The sequence below is a fragment of the Chanodichthys erythropterus genome, chromosome 24, assembly GCF_024489055.1.
Source record: "Chanodichthys erythropterus isolate Z2021 chromosome 24, ASM2448905v1, whole genome shotgun sequence".
Taxonomy (NCBI): domain Eukaryota; kingdom Metazoa; phylum Chordata; class Actinopteri; order Cypriniformes; family Xenocyprididae; genus Chanodichthys; species Chanodichthys erythropterus.
In genome coordinates, this window is record NC_090244.1 from 29026340 (window position 1) to 29046291 (window position 19952).

The window sequence follows — 19952 nt, forward strand, 5'->3', positions numbered from 1 at the left end:
GAACGAGGGTTACATACGTAACCGAGACGTTTTCATTGTTACGCTGATGATACTCAGCTCTATATTTCTTCTCACCCTGACAAAACTTACCAATTCACAAAAATTAACAGAATGCATAGCTGATATAAAAAACTGGATGACCAGTAATGTCCTACAACTAAATTCAGAAAAAAACAGAGATTCTAATTTTTGGACCAAAAACTTCTTCACGTAATAACCTAGAATATTGTCTAACACTTGATGGCTGCTCTGTTAAGTCTTTGTCGTCAGCTAGGAACCTGGGTGCGCTCTTTGATACCAATCTTTCATTTGAAGGCCATGTTAGTAGCATCTGTAAAAACGCATTAAAAAATATATCTAAACTACGACATATGCTCTCAAAGAAGAATGCAGAACCTGATTGACCCTGAGACGCAGGCGGCCGTGCCGCCAGGTGTGATGAGGGACCCGGAACTTCCACCAGTACTGCAGAGTCCGCATCCGAAGAAGGCCGAGCTGCAGAACAGGGGAGGCGGAATCCATCAGCCCTAGCATCCTCTGGAAAAACTTCAGAGGGAAATAGGCTCTGTTCCTGACCGCGAGCTGCTGAATGGCCAGAGCGCGCTCTGGAGAGACTACAGCCGTCATACGGACTGAGTCAAAAACCGCACCCAGGAACATTATACGCTTTCTGGGGAGCAGTGAGCTCTTGGCAAAGCTGACCCTGAGACCCAGGCACTCCAAGTGGCTGAGTAACACGGATCTGTGATGCTCCAGCTCGGCTCGTGACTGGGCTAGGATGAGAACCCCGAATTGCTCTCTGAGGGGGAGACTATTTCTATAGCTCCTTTCCTCAGAAGAGACGTGACTTCGGCTCGGAGGACATGAACGTCGTCCGTGTTGACTGAAGTCTGAAGCACCCCGCTGAAGCGCGGGGGCCTTCGGGCGAACTGAAGCAAGTAGCCTCGACTTATGGTTCCCAGAACCCAGCTTGACACTCCGGGGATGGCCCGCCAGGCCTCGGCCCGAGTGACAAGGGGTTGAATGGTATCGGGTGATGGGCCGCCAATCGGGGCGGTGGCTCTCTTTCTTAGAGAAGGTAGAATATTCATAGTGTTCGCCATAAGAATAGTGTTTTGCATGGACACAGCACTGGGCCCAGTTAGCACAACACTGAACATATCTCCCACGCCCGGAGCTGAACGAGGCGGAGGGGGGGTGGAACGAAAGAGCTTTTGGGGTGGTCTGGCCGTGGCGAGACTTTGCCCCATCCTCTTCCTTCCTGAAACATCAGGAGGGCTTAGGAGGTGTCGGGTCCAGCGTAATCTTAGGCCGGGGTCCTTGATGTTGCCTCGGGAAGGAGACAGAGGTGGGCCGCCACCACTTCGTCCAGGGGCGGTAGATGTTCGTAGCCCTTCTCTTCGGAGCCATCAACAGAGGTGAGAGCTGAATAATGTGTAGTACACAGGCGGGCAGAATGCTCTCTCGGGGGAGAGGGTGAGGCACGCGGGGAAGCCGGCGTGACGTCATCCAACTCTGTGACGTCATCCAACTTTTAAGCTGGCTATTATTAAACATTATAAAACCACAACTAGATCCTAAAGAATTAGTCAATTACAGGCCGATATCAAATCTTACTTTTCTCTCAAAAATACTAGAAAAGGCAGTTTCATCGCAACTATGTTCCTTTTTAGAAAGAAATAATATCTGTGAGGATTTCCAGTCAGGATTTAGACCGTACCATGGTACTGAGACTGCTCTCATTAGAGTTACTAATGATTTGCTCTCATCAGATCGTGGTTGTATCTCTCTATTAGTGTTACTGGATCTTAGTGCTGCATTTGACACTATCGATCACAATATTCTCTTAAATAGACTTGAAAATTATTTTGGCATTAGTGGAATTGCATTGGCATGCTTCAAATCATACTTATCTGACCGTTATCAGTTTGTAGTAGTAAACGATGAGATATCATGTCGATCACAAGTTAAATATGGAGTACCGCAAGGCTCAGTACTAGGACCATTGCTTTTCACTCTGTACTTGCTACCCTTGGGAGATATCATTAGGAAGAATGGCATTAGTTTTCATTGTTACGCTGATGATACTCAGCTCTATATTTCTTCTCACCCTGAAAAAACTTACCAATTCACAAAAATTAACAGAATGCATAGCTGATATAAAAAAAACTGGATGACCAGTAATTTCCTACTACTAAATTCAGAAAAAAACAGAGATTCTAATTTTTGGACCAAAAACTTCTTCACATAATAACCTAGAATATTGTCTAACACTTGATGGCTGCTCTGTTAAGTCTTCGTCGTCAGCTAGGAACCTGGGTGTGCTCATTGATACCAATCTTTCATTTGAAGGCCATGTTAGTAGCATCTGTAAAAACACATTCTTCCATCTTAAAAAATATATCTAAACTACGACATATGCTCTCAAAGAAGAATGCAGAACAGTTAGTTCATGCGTTCATGACCTCAAGGTTAGATTACTGTAACGCTCTACTCGGTGGTTGTTCCTCCTGCTTGATAAATAAACTACACCTCGTACAAAATGCAGCAGCTAGAGTTCTTACTAGAACTAGGAAGTATGACCATATTAGCCCAGTTCTGTCATCACTGCATTGGCTTCCTGTTAAACATCGTATAGATTTTAAAATCTTTAAAGGATTATTAGGCTGCATAAATTAGTTCAGCCGGAACCGGGAACACTTCCTATAACACCAGATGTACTCGTTACATCAGAAAAAGAATGGCATCTACGCTAATATTAGTCTTTCTGTTTATCCCGAGGTTTACCGTATTCAACCGGATTCGGGGCCATTTCCAGGTGAGACCGAGGACTGGTGCCTTGACACGACCACAACGCAGCCCTGTATCAGCAGAGATCGAGTCGACTAGATCATCCATTGTGAAGGCCTCATCGACACGACAGCCAGTGCCACAGTGCCACAGTTTCCTCAAAATTATAATCACAATTATTAATCATGTTTATTCTATCAAAAGAGTAATGTAGATTAATCGTGCAGAACCTTAATTTAATTTAATTTGATTTGACATTTGATATTCAACAGTATCCTTGACATTTATTCAACAGTGCTTTTGATCTGCCTGCATTGACACTATTCTTTAAAAGGAAAAATGATATACCAATTATCAATGTAAAGCTGCTTTGACACAATCTGCATTGTAGAAAGCGCTTTATAAATAAGGGTGACTTGACATGACTTGACTAGACTAATTATTATAAATTAGCATAAGCCCCATAGGGTCCACCATGCTTTGCTTATATCTAGCTACCACAATTCCTTGCGCTCAGGCAGTTTGGTGTGACTTTGCCTGGAACGCTACAAAGTCGTGGTTTGAAGTCGTGACTTATGGGCTCAAAAACCTGCCTGGAATGCAGCATTATTTTAAGTCTTCTTAAAATAATTAAGTCTTCTGTTATACCATTTTGGTCTGAATTTGATCAAACTAAATTTAAGACTTTACGGGCCAAATTTACTAAGCTTGCGCCAGCGCAAAATCTCTTTTGACGTTAAAAAACTACCATCATTTACTTAAAGGAAAAAAATATCACTGAAAAGGCGTGGACACAGTTATTTTTGCGGATGACCTTGTTGCATATGCACTTTTAGGAGTTTCCCTTTCAGATGCACAATTTATGGGAGGATGAATAATGAACCATGCAAAGTGATTTACTAAAGTTTGCACTAGTTAATTGACTTGTATTTGTGCCATTATTTAGCACCCAAAACCAGTTGCTAATTTGTGCTGCTCTTGGTAAGTTGCGTTGGTCATTATGGAAATGATCCTGCTGCATCTGTTTTTTTTATTTGCACATTGTCAGTAAATCACACGCAGACTTTCCACTTGGCGCTTTTAAGTGATTGCGCTTTCAAGCTAATTTGCCCTGGTAAATGTGGCCTCAAGGACCTGTGGAAAGCCTGTTAAATATTTGAACGAACCCAAAACTCTGAAGTATTTGTGAACTACCTTGTCCTGCACCAGACATATGTGATATATCAAAACATTTTTGAGAGTAGAAGTGGCAACTGTTATCAAAAAAAGCTAAGGGTGTGTTCACAGGTTTGGTTAAAACGAACTCTGGTACGATTGCTCTGTTAGTGCGGTTCATTTCAGTTTGTGTGAACGCTGCTATCCAATCCCTGATGCACACCAAACATGCAGACTGAGAGTGTTGAAATTAACTCTGGTCTATATCCTGTTCATATTTCAGTTGAACCACACCAAAGACATCTAAACAAACCAAAAACAGGACATGATATCACAAGATGTGACCCTAAAATGCAGAATGCTCAAGCATACCTGGTTCTTCTCATCATAGTTGTGATATTGTTTATTACAGTTCAGTATACAAGCAGTGTTTGGTTCAGTGTATATTCAAACTAATGAATAATAGCTTGGAAATCAGTATGATAAACTTTATTGCTTTTACAAAGAAAGATTGGATTCAAAATACAACAAATATCAAATTACACTTGAAATATTGTTAAAATTGTAATTGTTATGGTTTTACCTGTGAAAAAAAGTTGCAAAAAATATATTTACAAGGTAGATGCAAACAAAATCATAATAGGACAATGTAACGCTTCTTTTTAAATTATCTATAATTGTGTTTCGGTATAGTGAAAAATTTGGGGAGAGGATTAACTGTACAAATACTAGAAATGTGTACCTTGGATATGATACAATTTGCATACATACACAATTTGTGGAAAAAGACATTTAAGACGTTTCCAGCTTTGACTTTGAACCAATTCTGCAGAATGTCCCATATAGTAGTTTAATGTACTGCCACTGAAGCGCTGTAAACTTTTTTTTTTTTTTTTTTCTCACACATTATAATGGTTATTCCCTAAATTTGACCTGTTCTCACTCCACTGACTCCCAGTTGCTGCCAGATTTAAACTGAAGGCTTCGATGCTGACTTGCAGGCGCCTGTTGCTGATGAAAGTCTGGATGGTTTTGTCTTTGGGACTGAGAACTGGATTTCCAACAACAGCACACATTTCCTCTGTCTTTTGGCCCATCTTTGATGACCCCGACCCAGAAGATGCAGCATCTCTGCATAGAACAGATAGATTTTCCTTGTGTAACAGAGATTCAGGTTGCATTTTTTGATGCAGTGGCAGACTTTATTAATGACAACAGTTTTCCAAAGTACTCCTGAGCACATGTGGCTATTTTAATCACAGTAGCATGACTGTTTCTCATGTAATGCCGTCTGAGGGCTCAAAGGTCACACACATTCAGTGGAGGTCTCCTGCCTTGTCCTACACAGCCTGAGATTTCTCTGGATTCTCTAAATCTTTTCACAATATTAGATATGGCAGATGGTGAAAGACCTAAATACTTTGCAATCTTACATTTGATAAATGTGATTTTTGAATTGTTTAACAATGATCTCATGCAATTTGGCACAAAGTGTGAGCCATGACCCATCTTTGCTTGCAAAGACTGAGCCTTTGGTGGATCTTTTATACCCAAACACCCAAAGCTCTGTTTTCTTATAGAACTTTTTGCCTCTGACCTGTTTGCATTCAGATTGTGCCTTCACTTATCTTTATTATATATAAATATATGAAAGTATTTATGCACTAAATAAATATATACACACACTGCACCTTTTGCCACACAAAAGATCATACAAAAATAAATGTATTTTTTATTTTTGTTTTAAATAAACTAGTCAGTCAGTCAGTCAGTCAGAAATCTGACTGACTGTTAATATTAGCAAAGTTAACAGGGACAGTTTCTAAAAGCTGAATCAAGTACAGCATTAGGCTTAACTGTGTAATTTGCATTATTAAGACCAAATTAAAAATGAATTGTTGGATCCTTAAAATCCACAATGTTCTCAAAATCTCACTCCAACCAGCCAAACAAAGATGGAAACCCTGATACTGTTAGTTCATGAATAAAATAACTCTATCATTGCTCAATCAGTTTTAAGAGCAAAATTATATCTATTTAAGTTCAGCAGTGTCCAGAGTAGCTGTAGTTTTAGGCCACAAACTTTTCTCAGTTTTGGATCAGGGTTAAAGAGAGATGCTGTATGTTTGCTCAGTGTTTCTCTTTCGTTCAATAATTAAAAAAAAAAAAAAAAAAAACTAAACTGACCAAAATATTCTTCTTCAAATGCTAGCGTTGCAATACAAAGTTTCAAACATGGTCCAGAAAAGTACAAGCTAGAACAAGAAGAGAAATAAGAAACAGTGATATTTTAAGTAGATATTTAATTAAATATTATATTATATTTTAATGGTGTACATCAGATTATGAAAACGTATACAAGTTAAAATATTAATACTCGAGTGATGAAACGTATATATTTTTTTATTATTACATGGACGAGGGCCAGACAGGAGAGTCACAAACAGACTCGGATCCTCCGGATGATGTTCGTGTGCTTCAAGCTGCCCAAAACAACAGCTGTATGAAAGCCTCCTCACGCCCCTCAGTAATGCTGATTTCATTAAAGTCTCTTTCAGACTGTTTTCTGAACACACAGCGGACGCGTTCAGGCTTTTATCAACTTTTACATTAAAACTATCCATCAAATTTACACGCGGCTTTTCGCCGTGGCTGAAGCTCGACTTGGATTTGGTCTGATGGAGGCAAAAGAAACATTTCCTCTTCGCGTATTTTATTCTGAAAGTGAAAGTTCAGAACCTCTGCTCGGTGCTCACTTTGTTTTTACTGCGACAAACTATTTTACCGCTCCAGATTTACCCCAAATGTAAGAGAAGAAAACACAATCGTGAGGGGCTCGTGGAGGCGCACTGACACCGAGCAGGGCGGGTTGAGTCTATAAGGTTCTCGTTTGTTATTTAAGAGCGCAGCGGCGCTCGAGCGCTGATCATTGCTGAAACCAGACAGCGTTTGAAAGACTGTAGATCCGATCCGAGAGAGAGATGGCAGAAACTGCTCCAGCCCCGGCTGCTGCCGTCCCGGCCAAAGCGCCCAAGAAGAAGTCAGCTGCGAAAGCCAAGAAAGCAGGTCCAGGCGTTAGAGGTGTGCGATACCGCTAGATTTGGTATCGATCCGATACCAAGTAAATACAGGGCCAGTATCGCCGATACCGATACCAATACCGATACTTTTTAATAATTAAGGTGGATGCGTCTTCAACCTAAATCTAAATGAATTTTCATGACTTTTAATTTGTTTTTGTGATTTGCATTTTGGGTTATTAATCAGTACTACAAAAGCTTTTGTTCAGAAACAACTTTTGGTTACTTCTGTTTTATTTAAATAAACAAAGTTACAAAATGATTAGTTCACAAATATAAAAAATGTAAAAACAAATTCTCTTTTCAAGTAGCATGTTAACAAAAAATGTTTCTCCTCTTTAGTGCACTTCTTTTCAGGATTTTTTTCTTAAATAAACAAAGTCACAAAGTTTTACTTCACAATAAATATAAAAAATGTAAAACAAATTCTCCTTGTAATACGATATGAGTACAAAATAACGTTTCTCCTCTTTAGTGCACTTCTTTTCAGGGTTTTATAAAATAAAAATTCATAAATAAAAACCAATTACTGTAAATACAAAATATAAAATGTAAAAATTAAGCAACACCCAAAGCCTTCAGTTCAAAGAAATACTCCCAGAATGCCCTGTGGTCCCTGTTCCCCTGTGCAGAAAAGAGGTTTTGGTTAGAGGTTTTTGTTCAGGAACAGAATCATGTTCACATTTTTTGCCTTTATTGCAGATCGCCTGTGACTAATTAACTGTCCTGCCTTTGAAAAAATCCTCTCAGCTGGCATTTGCGTTGCCTGCGTTGTAACTGCTGTTAGAAATGCGCGCCTGACTGCTGGTGGTAGCGCTAGTGGTGAGGGCCGGGGAAGCAGTGTCGAGCACGAGCAGCACTCTTGAGAGCTTGCTCTGCTCTGTGACAGCAGCAGCATTTTGACAAACACGGCCAGGTCGCATAACGAGAGAAACTGAAACTTAAGGATCGATATTTTCACGTTGGTATCGATCAATACCGATACCAACGTTGGTATCGATACTATCGATATTAGTATCGATCTGCCCACCTCTACCAGGCGTCGGTGAGCTCATCGTCAAAGCTGTGTCCGCATCCAAGGAGAGGAGCGGCGTGTCCCTCGCCGCCCTGAAGAAAGCTATCGCCGCCAACGGCTACGACGTGGAGAAGAACAACTCCCGCGTCAAGATCGCCATCAAGGGCCTGGTGACTAAAGGCACTCTGGTGCAGGTCAAAGGAACCGGCGCTTCGGGCTCATTCAAGCTCAACAAGCAGAAAGCCGAGACCTAGAAGAAGCCGGCCAAGAAAGCGGCTCCTAAAGCGAAGAAGCCCGCGGCCAAGAAACCCGCTGCTGCCAAGAAGCCCAAGAGCGCAGCGGCAAAGAAGCCCGCCGCCAAGAAATCGCCCATGAAGGCCAAGAAACCCGCCGCCACAGCCGCTAAGAAGGCGACGAAGAGCCCCAAGAAGGCAAAGAAGCCAGCAGCCGCTAAGAAAGCAGCCAAGAGCCCCAAAAAGGCCAAGGCGGCTAAACCTAAGGCGGCAAAGCCTAAAGCCGCCAAGCCTAAAAAGGCAGCGCCCAAAAAGAGATAAAGTCTTTATTGTTTCTCCTCAACGGCTCTTTTAAGAGCCACCCACCAACTCTGAATAAAGAGCAAAATTCAGATGTTATTGATTTGATCTACAATTTTAAGTTATGGAAGTAAATTTTTGTAAAAGCTTAAAATTTGTTAACATGTGTTTACTGGACACATTTAAATCAGAAAAGGAAAGGAACTTTCTACAATATATATGTTTTTTTAATTGTCTCGTGTATTTACTGGTTTTAAAAGTTGAAATTCAGCATACAGTGGTTATAGTAATTCAGTGATTGGTTTAAAGTCTTAACAGGCTGTAAACCAATGGGCGACTGGCACTGCTGCAACCATTTGACCCCCAGTTTCACAGAAAAGGCTTAAGTTAGTCCTAGACTAAAATGCATGTTTGAGCTGTTTAAACTGAAAGTAATTTGCACTGACATATCTTAAAAGTATGTCAGCGCCATTGTTTTGTCTTAAGATGCACAAAAGTGATGTTTTTTTTTTTTTTTGTTCTAGGGTACTTTTATAAAAGCCACATATAAATGTCCTAATAGAACTAAGGCCAAGTCTACGCCCTGCCAGTGAAACCAGGCCTACATCTTGGCAAAGTAAATTATTTGTAAAACTTGTGTTAAAATATTGTTTCACCACTTTAGTTTGACTGACAATGTTTTACACATGCTGGCTGTATACTTAGAAATGCCGTAAACTATGACAGAGGTTACTAATATGTATTTATCTCAATAACCTTCATAAATTAGCTCCTGTTAAATAATGAAAAAAATCACGAAAATTATCAAATATTATTCCAGTATATAAAATATCAAATGCCACTCAGTTATTGGGAACATTGGTTGTTATTAGAGGAATCTTCTCATCCCTTACATTGTCAATTTCAGTCGTTACCATCAAGGAGACATTTTAGACAACCTTCGGCGAGTAAAAATGTGTACTAGATGCCGTTTGTGCCAACATGCCGTTAGAATTTTAAATGTTGAGACTACAAGAATATGAGTAGATGTGGACATGGATGTACACATGGGAATGCCATTTTTAATTGTTTTCTTTCTTTCTTTCTTTCTTTCTTTCTTTCTTTCTTTCTTTCTTTCTTTCTTTCTTTCTTTCTTTCTTTCTTTCTTTCTTTCTTTGTCTAAAGTCTATAGACAAATCCGGCGAAACACGGAAGTAAAGCAGCGCCGCCATTACTGCGTGCCTTGTAGCAGAAGTAGCGTGTTGGTCCCGTAGGCTGTAGTAGATGTTAGCTATATAGTTTTTTTAGTATGTATGCTGTCCAGTGATGCCGGGAAGAGCGTGTTGTGTGGTTGGTTGTTTTAACAACAGCACAAAACTACAGGCCTGGAATAAAACCGTTTGTGTAATCCACGAACCTTTGTATTGTTGCACATTGACTGCCCATGTTTACGGCCATACGGATTGCACGGAGTTCCTGGTCGAGCGGAGGACCAAGATGTGCGTCAAAAGTGGATGAAACACATAACCGAGATGCTCATCGCATGCCAGATGATTAATAAAATAATCTCGAATACCTGTAAGAACATGTGTTTTATTGCTACAACTGGTCGTGGCTAAGGCCATCCTTAAAAATATTTTGGTTTGCCGTAACAGCCAAAAAAAATGGTCGGTAGGTCGTAAAAAATGTAAATATTTTTATTATTGCATCAAAATAAGTGTATTGTGATTGTCAAAACATGTTAGTAACTAAGCTGAATTTTATTAGGTTTAGTGACATGTGACAATGTTTACATGGTAGGCTACAATTTCTAGTAAGCTACACTTTTTTATTATTTTTATTCAATTATTATTATTTAATTATTATTGTGATTTGATTTAATATTGACTCATTTGGATAAATATTAGGTAGGCTACACAAGATAGGCATTAATTTTTCTCAAGAAAAAAACAACTCACCTAACTGAATGCTGTAAACATACAGAGAGCCCTATAAGCTTGCAGTAATATTTAAAAATAACAATTTAAATATAATGCATTTTTTATTATAATAACAACTTTATTTAATGATATAAGTAAAAATATAATAAAGATGTAATACAGTACACATATCAGCCAAAACTGTTCTGTGTGAGGGGCTGCCAGCGTTCGGTCATTTCTGAGAGATTTACCTCAGACGAAGGTAAGTGTGAATACATAAATCCATTTTGAAAAACATGTTTACAAGAACATAACATTATACGTTGTTTGATGTTGTAATATTTTTTAATCTGTATTTCTAGCATGTCACATTTACAAGCACCAAAAAGGTATTTATTGTTTGATTTTCGTAATAAAATTGACAAAATCTGAGAGCTGAGATTTTTTTTTTTCTATCATAAGTAACCTGCTCTGTCTAGTCTGTCGGTCTCTCTGTCCTCTTTACTTCGCGATTTTTCTGTGCGTGAGAAAATGGATATGTGGCGTGAGAGCGTGTGAAAAGCGTCAATTGCGTGTGTCTCACATTTTATTGCATTTTTATTAGCTGTTTGAAGAGTAAAAAAAAAAAAAATATCTGTGGGTCTTAACGCAATTACAATCGGCAAGTCAGTCGGACTAAAAGGGGGAAAAATAATTAATTGGGTCGGTCCTAAATTGACAGGGTCGGTCGGGTTATGGCAAACAAGAATATTTTTAAGGATGGGCTAATAATTATTTGAAACTTGTGAAGCTTTTTAACATATTAGCAACACAGCTAGTAATGACAGCGTTCGGTTTTATTGTTGTCATCAATTAATACACTTCTTAATTACATTTTTATAATATTACATTATGTTGTCAATAAATTACCTTTATCGGTAAGTTTTGGCCACTGCCTGACATCATTTACCCATGTTCCCTTTCACCAGACATTTTCTTTAATGAGCAGGATGCGCTTTTCATTGAAATGTCATTAAAGGGCACCGGCAAGTGTCACACCATCACACTTCGCAGGCACGCAGCAATGGCGGCAGGCAAGATGGCGGCGCCCATAGAGTTCGCGGCGGATTTGTGTATACTGCATAACCCGATCACCAAAAGGGGGTGGGGTTTGGAGATGTGTGTTGGAGGGAAGTTCAGTGATTGGTTTAAAATCTTAACAGACTGTCAACCAATGGGCGACTAGAACGTTCGCTTAAAGGCAGGACCTCGAAAACTCAGTTTTTCATTCTTTCATCGTTGTTTGAAAAGAGTAATTCAAGTAAAAATGAATGGACGAGGCAAAACCGGAGGCAAAGCCAGAGCCAAGGCTAAGACTCGCTCATCCAGGGCAGGACTGCAGTTCCCCGTCGGCCGTGTTCACAGGCTTCTCCGCAAAGGCAACTACGCCGAGCGCGTCGGTGCTGGTGCTCCTGTTTATCTGGCGGCTGTGCTCGAGTATCTTACCGCTGAGATCCTGGAGTTGGCTGGAAATGCCGCTCGGGACAATAAGAAGACCCGCATCATCCCCCGTCATCTGCAGCTGGCGGTGCGCAACGACGAAGAGTTGAACAAACTTCTGGGCGGAGTGACCATCGCTCAGGGCGGTGTGCTGCCCAACATCCAGGCTGTGCTGCTGCCCAAGAAGACCGAGAAACCCGCCAAGTCCAAATAAGCGGACTTAGTCGGTCTCATTGAAACCCAAAGGCTCTTTTAAGAGCCACCCATTTTATCTGATAAGAGAGCTCCTTTCTATAACCGTTTAATGGGTCAATATATAATTGTGGGAGATTGAGTTTGAATAATTCTGGGAAAAAATATATTTATTTACAAAATATTATTATCTTCCCTGATAAATCATCCCTGAAATATTTTGTTTTTAGTAATTGCCAAGCTCAGGCATAATTGATTTCAGATATTTAGTTTTAAAAACAAGAAGTTTACTCATTATTTGGTCAACTATGTTACGGACAAAACCTATAAGTTTTAACTTTATGTAAATGGCAGACATTTAAAAAAATCATTACTCTTGGAAGAATATGTGTCTATTTACCTACCTTTTCAATTAAAATACCCAATTAATTAAGAAAATACACATTTTGTTCAATTGAAACCCCAAACTTCAAGTACTGAAGTAACCAGTCTGTATATTTTGTTTCCAAACTGCTTGATTCATGATAATTTTCTTGATTAAATTATGCTGAGGTATATATTTGACAGCTACTCAGTTTCTAAATATTTACTTGGAGATTAGGGAACCATTGAAATACATATATTTTTAAAAAAAACATAATGGTAATTTAATTGACAGCCCAGTATCATAGTTGACAAAAGTAACATAGTTGACTGGACATGACAAAGTAGGATGATGTATTTAACAAACACAATCCTAAACTATATCAATTATTATATGTTAGCTAATCTTTTATTGCATTTAATCAAGACCTGTTGAATATTTCATGACATAAAGGAGAAATACAGACGCACATCAGTTTAAACTGTTTGTGTCAAAACTAAATTTCCTTCTCATTTAAACAGTCAGTGCCCCCAAAATGCTTAGTTCCTTTGGCATTGTGTAAGCACTGCAAGTCAAAATGTTTAGATGTTTTGTCACTATGGCAAATATCCCTCATGTCCACCTTTCAGTCTTAGTCCAGTCCTTCACTGACAATGGTTACTGTACAGTTTTTGTCTAGCTAACAGAATACAATTGTGTGTAAAACTGAAAAAAGACAGGATTTTAGGGTAAAAGTAGCCTCCAAGGTTTGACATCATATATTGCACTCATACTGCCAAGGAAATTGTAACCATTATCATTCACACACATAAAGTAACTTCCATACATCAGAGTAAAAGGAAAATGTATACAGCATAATATTCTGTAATATAAACACACAAACAAAAAACAGTGAAAATTATATGCAGCCTACAGTGCTGTAAATAAAGCTGGAGTTTCACAACTAACAGTTCTTCACTGGTCGCTCGTTTCCTTCCAATGCCATTATTCTCTACAATAGCGTAAAAAAAGAAAACATCAAATCAGTCATACAGAAGAGTCATACACTACATTACAGACAATTACATAGGAATGTTCTATGTTCTCCACATCTTCATTATACTACTGGCCACTACTCCAGTGGTTCCAAACCTGGGGTACATGTAGCCCTATGCAGAGGTACTACAGGGGGTATTTGACAGAAAGGGGAGGGGGAAAATCATCAATGACTAGACTTACTGAAATGTTACAGTAAAACCCACAGTATTAGATTTACATGGGAGGCACTAATTGCAGCTCTTTGACCCTTTTTCTTATTGTATGTTATATTCTTCAAAATAAGGATTATAATGATAATTGCATCATACAGTAAGCTGCAGTTTTTAGGCAAAATGTTGAAGTCAGATAAGTCAAATACTTTCATACCTGGATTACCTGGATACACAAATGAGGTAAAGTGGGTACTGAAGCCAAACAAGTTTGGGAACAACTGCTTAATTGTAAAAAAGTTATAATGATGGACAACCAGTAACTGACTTACATGTTACATGTTAGTCAAGTTCTAGATTCACCTGATTGTCAATTGCTGTAATAATTTATCAAATGTTCCAAGGATTCATATATGGTATTCATGGTATTATGTTCTTGACTAATTTTGACAATTGAACAAACTATTGTGCGTGTGATGACTTATACAATGAAATGACGCTGACATGTTTTGGAGCAAACAACCATTAGACTGAGAATCGACAATCAGTTTAGATCAACAAGATCTATTCACTTGGAAATTGTGCTAAATGTAGGCTACCTGTACTTAATCATTCCCAAAGATGTAGTGAGACATTGAGACATGTACTTAGACATTTGCAAAATGAATGAGAAATTCAATTCTGTTGTGAACAATTGCCAAGTGGTTTAGAGGTTTGTCCATGTAGTTTTGAGAATGTAATTTCTGTTTCAAGAAATGAGCCAAACCAATGGAGAAAAACTGTAAGATATGATTTGGCAATATCTTCCCACACATCTCTTTTTATTTCAACATGACGTGCTGTCACGTGCTGTGGGGCAGGAATCAACCTGAGCACATCTTTTCTGCTGCAGATAATCGTGGCATTTGCCTGAAAACAAGTTTACTTTTATAATATTTATTGCAAAGTATTTATAGTTACTGTACAATTAGAATATTAAATGAACTCCTGAAAACTATAAGAACATGTCATGAATGTCAACTATGTTACTCTTGGTCAACTCAGTTACCTTTGCAGAGTAACATAGGTGACTGGTAACTTAGTTGACATTTTTGCTGTTTTTAGGGATAAAATCAAAATGGTTGCCTAACACCAGACACCACATGGCATTTTACGGAGAGGATCTTCTAAATAGTATATGTACAACTGAGTGGAATTGAAATTCAAAGTTATTTATGAATTCATTGTAGTAACATTGTTGACATGTGATAAGTACACATTTGCCCTAAGCACTACTTTAGGTGAAATAACTGAAAATGTGGAGGGAGAACATACCTTGGAGTCTTGCTAGTTTTCTTTTCAGGAGGAAATGACATCATGTGGAGCAGGTCATGTGATTTGGAAAACACACTCTTCCTTGAGGGGTGTATTTGCTATGGGTAACTTAGATGACAGCGACTTCTCGGACATATATTAAATTAGTCAATTTCTATTGAAAATGTGACATATTGCCCAAAAAGACACATTGTTCACAATTACTTCAACTTAATGTAAATAATATAATTAAAACTGTTTTTAAATAAGTTTTTTAAATGTTTTTTTAGGTAATGAGATTGTGTTGACATTTTTAGTTGACATTTTAGGGATATCTAGTAAATTTTTATAAATATATGATTATTTCCATAATAATTAACTATGAAATTTGTAAAGACAAGATCATGAAGAACACTGAAGACTTTTAAAATTTTATTTTAATAATCATGTTTGCGAGATAAATCTCATGGACATGAAAACTCCCTCAATTATATATTGACCCTAATAACATTAATGCAGTATTATTAACTTAAAAATAAAATCCGCAAGGGAGCCATTTAAAAACAAACAATACACTGGGTTATATCTCTTGTTTGTTGAAATGGTAAACACCATTGGAAAAAAGTAGAAGGGTAGAAATAAAGTGAAGAGCAAATAAAAGCTGTGACGATATATATGAAACTTATGCCCTCTTAAACTTGTGTTTTGGTCTAATAAGAAAAGGTCAAGCAGACTTATCCATTATGTCATAGTGACTGGTCAAATATCAAGGATGTATTTTGAGACCTTTAAGAGAAAATTGCAGATATTGCATTATCTCATGTCTGCAGAGATGGAAACAGGCATATTTTGATACAAATGTACATTACATAATTATAAAATAAAACATTCACCTCGATCTTACATTTGGAAATATTCAAACATATCAGAGCATATGGTAGAAAATATATAAATGACTAAGGAAATTAATAACATATAAAGAAAATCAATATATAAAGAATAAATTATAAAATAATATGAATAAATTATCTTTTTTTTTTTGGATACACCAAGAACAAAGCATACTGAGCGGGAAACCCTCTGCTTGTTTGAAAAGATGGAGCGCGAAGTCATTGGCTAGCAGTCATAAGCATACGTCACACATTAGCCAATCACAAGCCTCGGCACCCTCCCGACACCGTGAGCTCATGGCCGCGCAATGCCTTAAAAGCAGGCGTGTAAGACAGAGCAGCATTTCGAGCGTAAGCAGGAACGGAGGGAAGTGTACTGCAGCAATGGCAAGAACCAAGCAGACCGCTCGTAAATCCACCGGTGGTAAAGCCCCGAGGAAGCAGCTCGCTACCAAAGCCGCCCGTAAGAGCGCTCCGGCCACCGGCGGCGTCAAGAAGCCCCATCGTTACAGGCCCGGGACCGTGGCTCTCCGAGAGATCCGCCGTTATCAGAAGTCCACCGAGCTGCTGATCCGCAAACTGCCCTTCCAGCGTCTGGTCCGAGAAATCGCTCAGGACTTCAAAACGGATCTGCGCTTCCAGAGCTCCGCTGTCATGGCCCTGCAGGAGGCCAGCGAGGCTTATTTGGTCGGTCTGTTTGAGGACACCAACCTGTGCGCCATCCACGCCAAGAGGGTCACCATCATGCCCAAAGACATCCAGCTGGCCCGCCGTATCCGCGGAGAGCGCGCCTAAACCCGCATCAGCCACATCAAACCCCAAAGGCTCTTTTAAGAGCCACCAAAATTACACTGAACGAGACCATTTCCAGTTTCCCAGCTAACCAAAATACGTGACTGTTACGTAACTGCAACGTAATTTGGTGACCAAACTTTCGTCGTGGCGACGTAACTAGTTACGTCGTGGCAACCGGAAAAGTGAAAGGTGCCTATACGTCGCCACAACGTAACTTTGTGACGTTGCCAGTTAGTAACTGCGACGTCGTGGCAACGTTGTGTATCAATAGTTGTGTGTTGGTCATCAGTTGGTAATTCTTATATTTATTTTTCTATGGGCGGACATGCAGTAGTTTAACCTAATTTATGTCCTCATTTGCCCAAACTAATGTAAAGGCTATTCCAACAGCTGTGAACGATGAATGCAGACTCGAAATGAATTCAATTCATTTATTTTGAAAAACACACAGAACATGAACAAAACTCCAAATAAAAATAATGAAATACACTCAAACTATAAATAAAAACATATAGCCTACAGCGAAACAAAATAAAAGCATTCAAGACGTTTTGCTCTCAGTATCATTAAAACATATGCTATGCTAACTTAACATTTTGCATAACATATTTCAGACGATCAAGGAAATCACAAAGATAAAAATATTAACAAAAGTACTTAAAGTAGACTGTGGGTAATGTTACTTAACCAATCTGACGCAGTTGTTGAACTTTATTGCTATAAAACTGACGAGAAACACGGAGAAACGTCGACGCTGTCCTCTCCAGCAGCTTGAATGTTTTCCCGGTTGCCATGGCAACTCTAACGGCCGCCTGCACTAACGTAAACATAACAATAAAAAAAGGTTTTGCGTCTTTCCAAAGTTAACTTTATACATTTTTATAAAAGCCATTTATTCGTTGTCACCTCGGAAAAATAAATTCTTCTCTCAGAAAAATTAACTTTACACTCTTATCAACATACTGTGGGCACGCGCGCACTACATTTGTGGAGGCGCGCGCTGTATGTCACGTCACTATATATAAAAACCAGTCATCCATACTCTGATTTGGTGAAAAGAAACATTTTTTTTCTTAAGGGGACATTTCAGTCTTGTGTCTGACATTTAATTACACGTTTTATATTGCAAATTCTGGTAATAATAACATATAAAGAATGTGTAAATGATGGTAATGAAATTACGAGCACATGACGTTGCTGTTACGTTGCCAGTAAGTCATGGAATGACAATTATATTACGAATAGAGGACGTATCTGGAACGTCCTTGGTAATCTTGTAACGTTTGGAGAACGTACTGACGACGTTGTGATATGGTAATTTGATGGTAATATTATTACGGGCATACAACGTTGTAGTTACGTTACTAGTAAGTCATGGAATTACCAATATATTACGAATAGAGGACGTATCTGGAACGTTCTGGGTAATCTTATAACGTTAGGAGAACGTACTGACGACGTTGTGAGATGGTAATCTGAAGGTAATGAAATTACTGGCATGCGACGTCGTAGTTACGTTGTCAGTTAGTAAGTCATGACATTACCAAAAAGTACGAATACATTACGTAACTGTTACGTCGTGTGTTAGCTGTATCAATCGAAAGTTGTATTAACACTAGCTGGTACATCTCAAAAACTATAATTACTATTTAAGAACAATACAATTATGCATAAATATTTATTATTTTTTTTTTTTTCGTCTTGGAGAAATGCAGTGTACAATGTATTTAAATTCAACTCTATAGTAATTTATAGTAAATACTGTTATTAAACCATACTATTGTAAAATACTTGAATGAATTAATTGTCGTAATTCTATAGTTGCTGTGATAATATAACCATAGTAATATAAATTATTTTACCTAATACTGTACTAAGTTTTCTACAACTATATGGTATATTATACTACAATACTACAGTTTACTGTAGTAAAAACTAAAGTATACTACCGTATTTATTAGTTTATCAGTTCACTATAGTTAATACAGTATGCTGTAGTATTAATTATAATAAATACTATAATATATACAGTATACATTCAAAAACACTGCATTTAATATACATTTCTATAGTAATTTTTTCACCTGGCGCATGGTCTGTTTTAAAACGTTTTGCACATGTTGAAGGCCAGAGAAGAGATTACTATTTATGCTGGTGCAGATTCAGCTAAGAGACCTACAGTTTAAATCCCAGAGGCCTAAAATCATTTATATTCTGCACATATATCTGAACTGTCTAATAAATATACTAAACTGTCACATTTCATTGTCATTCAGTATCTCTGTATATGATATTACAATCTTATAATATTATCTTTATCAAATGATTCAGTAACACTTTAGTATAGGGAACATATAAACTATTAACTATACCTTTTCTCCTCAATAAACTCATAATTTACTGCTTATTAATAGTTAGTAAGGTAGTTGTTAAGTTTAGGATTAAGAATGTAGAATAAGACATTAATATGTGCTTAATAAGTACTAATAAACAGTCAATAGTAATATGCATGGTAATAAGAAACTTGTTAAAAGACCCTAAAATAAAGTGTTACCAATAAATCTTATAAAACTTGATTTTTAATATTAAAGCACAGGCCTCGTTAGATCAGTGTTAGGGTGAAATCACAGTGTTTTGTGCTCGAACTATATTGAGGGGAGGGGCGTGTTGCGCCTTGTGACGCGGTGCTGGTTTCTCTCAGGTCCTGTAAGCAAATGTAGAAGGCCTCCTAGTAACACTCATCTATCATTCTGTATCATCGCTTGATAGAGTTGTGTTAAACATGTCTGGAAGAGGCAAAGGCGGTAAAGGGCTCGGAAAAGGAGGCGCCAAGCGTCACCGTAAAGTTCTGCGCGATAACATCCAGGGAATCACCAAACCCGCCATCCGTCGTCTCGCTCGCCGTGGCGGTGTCAAGCGCATCTCCGGTCTGATCTACGAGGAGACCCGCGGAGTGTTGAAGGTGTTTCTGGAGAACGTCATCCGCGATGCCGTCACCTACACCGAGCACGCCAAGAGAAAGACCGTGACCGCCATGGATGTTGTGTACGCGCTGAAGCGACAGGGACGCACTCTGTACGGCTTCGGAGGATAAACTTCTCAAATCAGGAACAACTATACCAACCCAACGGCTCTTTTAAGAGCCACCCACTCTCTCACATAAAGAGTCCTATAGAAATTTAGTTGATGAAACGCTTTGATTCTTGGATTCAGAGAAAATGTTACGAAGTAGTTTATAAACTTCGTTTAACAGTGAAATGTCGCGAGTATCTCTCTTCTTT

At 38.5% G+C, this 19952-nt stretch overlaps 3 protein-coding genes and 1 pseudogene across 3 annotated transcripts in view; all 4 read left to right on the top strand.

Annotated features, from left to right (window-relative positions):
* The window catches only part of LOC137014506 (histone H2AX-like), a 57116-nt gene extending 44952 nt beyond the window's left edge, over positions 1-12164 (top strand). The window contains exon 3 of the mRNA XM_067378856.1: positions 11762-12164. Coding sequence (XP_067234957.1) covers positions 11762-12164 — 403 coding nt within the window. The remainder of the gene's footprint in view (positions 1-11761) is intronic.
* Positions 6927-8594, top strand: LOC137014511 (histone H1-like; annotated as a pseudogene).
* A 4096-nt stretch (positions 12165-16260) lies between the features above and the next one.
* On the top strand, positions 16261-16671 carry LOC137014507 (histone H3). The gene has a single exon (XM_067378857.1). It carries the CDS (start codon positions 16261-16263, stop codon positions 16669-16671), a length of 411 nt encoding a protein of 136 aa, XP_067234958.1.
* Positions 16672-19445: 2774 nt separating this feature from the next.
* Positions 19446-19788, top strand: LOC137015330 (histone H4). The gene has a single exon (XM_067380225.1). The coding sequence runs from the start codon at positions 19454-19456 to the stop codon at positions 19763-19765; it is 312 nt and encodes a 103-aa protein (XP_067236326.1). The 5' UTR covers positions 19446-19453; the 3' UTR covers positions 19766-19788.
* The last annotated feature ends 164 nt before the right edge of the window (positions 19789-19952 follow it).